General features: G+C 30.4%; 1 protein-coding gene across 1 annotated transcript in view; it reads right to left on the bottom strand.

Annotated features, from left to right (window-relative positions):
* Window positions 1-926: 926 nt before the first annotated feature.
* LOC127720380 (transient receptor potential cation channel subfamily M member 3-like) overlaps window positions 927-8,211 on the bottom strand; it is a 43,785-nt gene continuing 36,500 nt past the window's right edge. The window contains exons 14-19 of the mRNA XM_052226962.1: window positions 6,317-6,350; window positions 5,123-5,167; window positions 4,570-4,599; window positions 3,434-3,487; window positions 2,196-2,290; window positions 927-1,215 (exon numbers count right to left, since the gene is read on the bottom strand). Coding sequence (XP_052082922.1) covers window positions 2,210-2,290; window positions 3,434-3,487; window positions 4,570-4,599; window positions 5,123-5,167; window positions 6,317-6,350 — 244 coding nt within the window. The 3' untranslated portion in view covers window positions 927-1,215; window positions 2,196-2,209. The remainder of the gene's footprint in view (window positions 1,216-2,195; window positions 2,291-3,433; window positions 3,488-4,569; window positions 4,600-5,122; window positions 5,168-6,316; window positions 6,351-8,211) is intronic.

The following is an 8,211-nucleotide window of genomic DNA, read 5'->3' as shown; positions in this document are numbered from 1 at the left end:
TGAATGGTTTTACACTAGTCATTTTTGGGGCCCTTTATAGCTTGTTGTTTGGTGTGAGTCAACTTGAAGGCTTCGTGTTGAAGGCCGTACTTTGACCTATAATGGTTTACTTTTTACTATTTGTGACTTGGATGGAGAGTTGTCTCATTGGCAGTCATACCACATCTTCTCATATCTATGACAGACCTGAACCAATGACGGGTCTGACATTGACTTGAGACAGGCACAAAAGCTTCTGACTTGAGACAACCACATAATATTCTGACTTGAGACAGGCACAAAACGAATGTGGCAGAGTAAAATATGTTTGTGAGCGCTCAACCCTCCCTTTACCTGAGACAGCCGTGTTATACAGCACAACATAAGAACAAGCTGTAGAATTCAGTTGCAATTTGCAACTCAAAAGATTGACGAGAGGCACTTAAACAAAGAATACAAAGACCCAAAACAAAGAGTACTCGTAGTTGCTGAAGGCTAGTTCAAAGCCAATTGCAACTGATAAGTAAATCATGTTTTCCTAGACTAAAGTATCAACTAGTATACATTCAACTGTAGGGTAAATAACGTCATAAACAGCCTGAGAAATGCATGACCTTGTGCAATGATAAAATATAAGTAAAAAGTATCTACAGGATGTATAATCATAAGTTTTCATAACTGTACGTATATAGCAACATGTAGTCAGGTGTGTTTTAATTTAAAAAAAAAACTACTGTTATATTCTCATTGACATTATCAGCATCTTCATTGATTTTCAGCACATTGTTCAATATATCCTTTATTAAAGAATATGGTACATTAACTTTAGATAAAAATACATTCTTGGAAGAAGATGTTTAAACTTAGGAATCGAATCGATGTTTTTTGTGCCATGTTTTATCTTTTTTTATAGTATGGGGAAGAGGTCGGTAAAATTGTTGAAAATATAGATATTCATCAAACAAGTACATGTTCAGTTAGTCATAGCAATTGTTTATAAAGGAGTAAATATAAAAATATATTAAAATATCTCTCTTGAATATATAGAATAAAAATATAAGTTACACTAAAACAGTATCAAAAGGCAATTGTCTCTGAATATGATTTCGATCATCAATTTCCGATGTGCTTTCGTCACATCTGTTTTGCATTTGCAAAGTGATATTATAAAACAGAGATGCGTTCTTGTTCAAATTTGTATCAAACCAATTTCTTCATTTTTCATATTTTCATCATCTGCAAAATAAAATATATACCATAGAATTTTCATCCAGATCTTGTTTTTTTTTTTTGTCTATCAAAAGATTTTAAGACGAAACATGTACAAATGTACGTACCAGACGCTGCATGATAAAAAGGACATTTAAACGAAAACGTAATCGAAGATCACATAATAAGAAAATCGATCATTATAGTAAAGACATTATCATACCTATTTCAATGAAAGCCACAAAAAAAATAATAACGCATACTTATCTTTGTGAACCAGTGTACATACACAGTACACAGTTTAATTCAATCTTATCGGATTGTTATTATTTAAAGTTGCAAAAGAACTTTAATAGTCAAATTTAGTTATATCTTGGCAGCTATCCATTGCAAGGGACATTTTACAAATTTGTATCTGCACCATATGTAACTATAAATAATATGCATGTTCAAAATACGGTTTTGAACAACTCAAATTTTATAGCTAGATATTAAAGGCATCAACATGAAGAATGGGAAACAATTCAAATGAAAAAAAAAAAATAATGACTGATTATATCATGTATATTCACGATTCACGAAAAACAAACATTTTATATGTACACATTTCCTTGCTATAAAACAAAAAGAAAACAAATCTAGCAATTATGCATTTTTACAGTGTAAGCAGGTCTTAAATAACAACACACTGTTCTTGACAGCAACAGTTACTTAGTAGTTGATACATTTGCTAAAGAGTATACCAGCCGTCCATTTTTTTGGTGATCTTTCGTTTTTTTTTCTATAGTGTTGTCAGTTTATCTCGACTTATTAGTTTTTAATGTCACCTTAGTACCTTCCGCCTATCTTTAAGCTTATAGTTTTTCGTTTTGTGTTAATAAATATAATTCATGAAATGGAAAATAGCTGTAATATGAATGCTATTTTTCGGCTCTTGGGGTAACGAGAGATAAAAAAATGGTAAGAAAAAATAACCTCTACAACCGATTAATTCAAACTTTACTTACCGGACTACAACAAATCAGAATTCAGTTTTTTGATTTGCTTCTTCAGGAATTTCCTTTGTCTTTAAGATTTGTTCTGCTTTTTCGTCTACCTGCAACTTAAAGTGAAAACAAATTTAGTCATTAAAATCAGCAAATAAACATTTAACATTTGCATTAAACTGAACTGATTTATAATCAACATGTACTTCATCTGTTATAAACTCTCATGGCCAAACAAGGTTTCTTTGGCTAATATTGAACACCGGTTGAAATAACAGTTGTTAGCTAATTTTAATCAGAAAAAGCAATAAGAGATAAATTGGATAAAAATGGTAAACATGACAAGTTTATCAACCTCTTACAAAATTCAGAGAAGTGTATCATCCAGTTTTGAAGTTGTTGTCCATGAAATATCGATTTTTGACGGTTTCGGCATTTTTTGGCTATTGTATCTAAATATATTGAAGTTGAGTTGAAAGTGTCAATTAAAAGTGTAATCTACCTTCCAAATCAATTAACATCTTACGACCCCATAAGGATGTATTTCTCCTCAAAGTTAACATTACCGATTTTCACAATATTTGACTCGTTATTAAAAACTGCGTTTTATGAGCAATGTTATATGTCTGTAATTTTAACGGGTGTAGCCTATTCCCAACTTGGAAATGTTGACTGACTGTGCAGCAGGAGTCGCTTCTAGGTCGTCGCAACGGTCTTGTTGCTTTTAGAGTTCATGCAAATCCCTCAGTTTTTATTCTTACTTTCATTTGACTCTGCACATATTTATTAAATATTTTATTTGCAAAACATATCAGCACGACAAGATCTATCTACCGAAATCATTAAGAAAATATTTTTTGCAGAAGTGGTTGTTGTTGTTTTTTTTCTAATGCTGAAGGAATTATATATATTAAAAGTGTTGTTTCCAAAAAACAAAAATCAACATGACAAGATCTATACACTCAGGATTTTTTTTTATAAATTTGGTAATCTGTTCAAAAAGGATGTTAATAAATTATAGTCTTTATATTATAATGCTTGTACATACAAGATACAAGTTTTTCGCTTGAATTATTTATCATCCAAAGTATATTGTAAACCCATTTCTGACTTATCCAAAATAATGCTTACCACACAATTATCCATGATTATTCATGGATTCAAATTAAGTCGGATTTGTTTAAATGGTAAAAAACGGTACTTTAATAACACCTTTATTTTTATTACCACAAAACTGCATATTTGGTTGCACTACAAACCTCTTTTGCTATTTTTGTCAACAATTGTTCGATCTTTTTGTCTCTTTTCATCAACTGAAAAGGTAAAACAAATAATCATGTTCTAGCCATTAACCCTAGGTGTTTCTCTAAACAAGTCAGTTTATAATCATCGTTTCTTGACGAATAAGACATAAAAACGACATTAGAAATAATAAAATGTTATTAACAAATGCTTGATAAAAGTTTTCAGTTGATGAATTCAAATGAAAAAAATCAGGGTAAAACAAACAAACAAACAAACAAACAAACATACAAATACATTAACAAACAAAGAAAATAAAAAGAATGCATTAACGAATACCCGAAAAAGAAGAACCAAATATCAAAATAAAAATTACATAGCTACGGGGTTGCAATTATCAAGGTATACACAATCTAGCGAGAACCAGTTCCGCCAAATTTACATAATTTATATCTAAAAAAAAATATACGGATCTTTTATCTATTTCTGCTTTTTTAATTCCGTTATTTATCTTTAACATTCTTAAAAAAGCTAGCATTTGTAAACAGAGTAGTGAAGATTTGTAAGATAGTCTTGCATTTGACACAATATGTTATTCACATTGTTATGTCTACGTGATAATGTAACCGAAATCTCCGTAAAAATGAAATGATAAATGTTAACTTTCTGAAATGTTTTGTCATGAAAAACATGGCAATAAATCTCATCAAAATTAGACGAAGACATTTGTTTTACCATTCATTTAGACATGTTTATACTATGATATAACTTAAAACAATCAAAAGGGAAAAAAAACTAAACAAATTGATGACACAAACGAATATTCCAACAAGTAATTCAAAAAAAGTTCGGACCTTAAACAAAGCGAATTTTTATTCAAATAAATTGAACACTTCAAGAACTATATTCAATCTGAATAAAATATGTTGATCGGGCTTCACTTATGAAAGTATATCGACAGAATGATTGAGTTTTCTAATAACCCATAAAAAAAGGAGAAATGTAATAGTGATTCTCTTCCTATTCTTCAATGTCAACAACAAAAATCTATCACAATGTGTCAAAATGAGAACTTTGTTTTTACCTTGAAATTTCATCAAATTAATTCAGAAGGAGACTGTAATAATTTGACAGAATTAACTTGTTTACATACCTCTTGATTTCGTCTGTCCTCTTTTTCTCTCTGAAGCAAGATTTAATTTTTTTAATGGAAATTCTAATCATTAGGTATAATTAAATCGATGTCGAAATTATGCACTACCTGATAAATTTATTACACTGTCTAATTTGCACGTAAATACGATATGCGTGGATGTTTTGTTTCTTTTATGAACGTAGACCTTGAATACCAGCACGAGCTTAAACGACGACAGGCAAATAACAATAAATCTGAAAAACAGCACATAAAAAAATAAAGATTTATCTTTGGATATACGTGTGCGTATTGTATCTCATCTCTTTAATGGAGTAGTGTTTGCATCGTCCTCCGGAGTTTCTATTTTGTGTTTGGTTTACTGTGAATTGTCCCTTGGTCGCTTTTTGTTTATGCCATGGCGTTGTTAATTAGGGCAGGCATTATTATTTTAAGGTAACAGTACAACCATAAAACTAGACACCACCACATGTATTTTGAAAGGTCAATTAATGATAATTGTAACAACTTTCATCTAGATAAATAATACCATTAAATTGATTGATATACATACCATGTCTTGTAAGGAATCTTCTATCATTCTCAGTCGGTTCAATGTCTGAAAGGAAAATAAAAATTAACTAAGATATTTGACGTATTTCGTTCAGATTTGAAATGTTTGAAATGAAAATCAGGTATTCTCCAAGCAAAAACAAGTTTATAAAGAATGTCCTTTTAATCAGAATAAAAACTGGCTGTAGACATGCACCTATAACAACATATTGTCTTGAACGCACCCTTATAAACACAAAATTATATAATACATCTGAACTAATGTAATACTATGATACGGTAACCAATGTGCTAATAAACAGACACATTAATACCAAATAGTATTTGATTTTAATTAATAATATAGGCAACACAAGAATCCACGAACAACAATAGAAATACACTTTACTCGTAGGATGATACTAAAGTCTGAAAAGTGTTCAATTTACACGAATAAAATATCGGAAAATAACGAATAAACGTGTTTAGTTTCAAACAATTCAAATGTTGTTAGGAACTAACAGTCATTTCAGATTACAATACTTTACTAAATACCCTTTGCAGTGTACTTAGAAGTACAACCATTGTCTAATGCGTGTATTTTCTTGTGCATCGGACCCATCAATAGCATTCAACTTCAAACAGTTAGTAAGGAAAAAAAAACCCTTCAAATTCCGAAAGTTTGTGCCAAATACCATGAATACGGCTAAGGCAAGTTAAACCAATGTTTCGAATAATGCAATATCTTACACAGAATAAATTCATATTAAAGCAGACACAGTCATTACCAAAACATGATACAGGAACATAAAAACAACAGTCTAAGAAACACTACAAAGAATACTTGAGGTTGTATTGAACCCACCAAATAAACACAATAAACAATTGTTAATTTAAATTTTCCGAATTATTCAAATTTTCAAGTCAAACTCGTGAAATTTTGCTCATGTTACACTATGGTGATGCGTGAAAGACATTGCACGTTTTGCTTGATTTAAGAATGTAGTTTAAATAGCTTTCCCAAATTTTAAAATTGGTTGTTCATATACTATTTGAACATACTAAACATAATTATAAAGAACGTTATTATACAATTTTGAAAACGTTAAAATATGAAGAAGTTAGAAATACAATTAAAGATTTTTTGTAATATGTACATATATGTGAAAAGTTTATATAATCCTTCCGATAAATGTATAGTTAATATAGATTTTACCGTTATTGCGTCGCTATCGGAGAGGTCTATTTTTCTGAAATCGATAAAAATATCAACCATCATACATTTGAAAAAAAAAACCAAGCATATTATAAGAAAGATAAGCAAAGAGATACATACTATCCAATACCGTACAAACAATTAAAACTCGATTTCATTTGGTTCTAATAATTTAACACCTGTTTTTATATATATATATATATATATATATATAAGACATACTATGTCAACAACAGACTAATAGTTGAAAATTTGAGGAAAATTCTGCCACAAAATTAGTTGATGATAGCATATCAATAACTGTGATGTTCATTTTCTTTTTTAAATAGCTACATACATTCTGCTTTTCGAAATTGTACAAGAAGATCATTGTTTTTTCAATGTTCAATATATTGCCTGTACCAAGTTAGGAATATGACAGTTGTTATCCATTCGTTTTCTGTGTTTGAGCTTTTCATTTCGCCATTTAATTAGGGACTTCCAGTTTTGGATTTTCCTCGAAGTTCGTTTTTTTTGTTATTCAACTTTTTGGCAGGTTCTAGTTCTTTCGGAGATTTCGAGGTAGCCATTTTGCAAAGACAGCTTTCTATTATGAAAGACTTGTGTAATGCTTCGATTTCAATTGAATTTTACTATACCTGCATTTCAAAATATAAGACCAAGCATAATTAAATACTACATAACACCGTTTCTTTACAAGTGGGTATGAAATCGAGGCCATCTTTCATTGTTTTAATTCTTTTTTTTTTCCGAATAATGATTCGTATAAACAAAAGTCTTGCTTTAGGTCATTACAAATCTTGCTTTGTGAAAACTTGCACTTATTCCCGAAACAAATTAATCGGGTATAATATAGTAAAAATACCGACCTCTTTGATCGTTCACATATTTCATGAGTTTAATGAATTGATAATTCAATAGAAAATCGGTATTCCAATGGGGAATGAGAGGGCAGTCCTCCTGCCAGACTTGTTTTTGTGTTCATATGACGCAAAATTTAGCAAAACCTTTTCAAAGACAAGACAAAAAGGAAAACATATTGTAAAGATCTGTAGTATCACTTTCCGATATATTGACGATGTTCTGTTACTTAATAACCCAAATTTTAGTGAGTGCTTGTATATAAAAGTGGAACTCAAATTTAAGATTCAAATTTAATTTTTAAACGGAAAGTCCCTTAGCAAATGGCAAAATCAAAAGCTCAAACACATCAAACGAATGAATAACAATTGTCATATTCCTGACTTAATACAGGCATTTTCTTATGTAGAAAATATGTCAATGAAACCTGGTTTTATAGCTAGCTAAACCTCTCACTTGTATGATAGTCGCATAAATTCCGTTATATTGACAACGATGTGTGAACAAAACAAACAGACATAATCGGTAAAAATGTCAAAAATAGGGGAACAGCAGTCAACATTGTGTTATAACATGTATAATCTGAATCACTATAAATACAAGCAAATATATCAACAAAGATAAACAAAAAGGCATATAGACAAAGCACATTAGCAAAAACGAAAGACAAGAACACACAAATTCATTATAGCACAACAACACAATGACGGGATGTTTAAGTACCGAGCCACGTCAAATAGATATTGACAAAAATGAACTAAACAGTAAAAGTAACAATTTACAAAGACAAACAAAAGAACACTATAAGACGTTATTAAGATGACAAACAACGTCAGTACCTAGAATCTATATTTCAAGACCATCGTGTATAATTTGTGAAGTTGATACGGAATATTTATCAACAGGGTCTTGGTATCTTCCGATGAACTTTTTTAGGAAAAGGACGAGACGTTTTTTGACATACCCTTGGATCATCAACTTTCTGCTCAGACACTGATGACGTTTTATAAAGTCTGAGTAGCAGCTGCAAGCTC

Source organism: Mytilus californianus, unplaced genomic scaffold (assembly GCF_021869535.1).
Source record: "Mytilus californianus isolate M0D057914Y unplaced genomic scaffold, xbMytCali1.0.p SCAF_11, whole genome shotgun sequence".
In the NCBI taxonomy this organism is placed as follows: domain Eukaryota; kingdom Metazoa; phylum Mollusca; class Bivalvia; order Mytilida; family Mytilidae; genus Mytilus; species Mytilus californianus.
The sequence above is the reverse complement of the archived record's forward strand: the minus strand, read 5'-3'. Positions and strand labels throughout refer to the sequence as shown.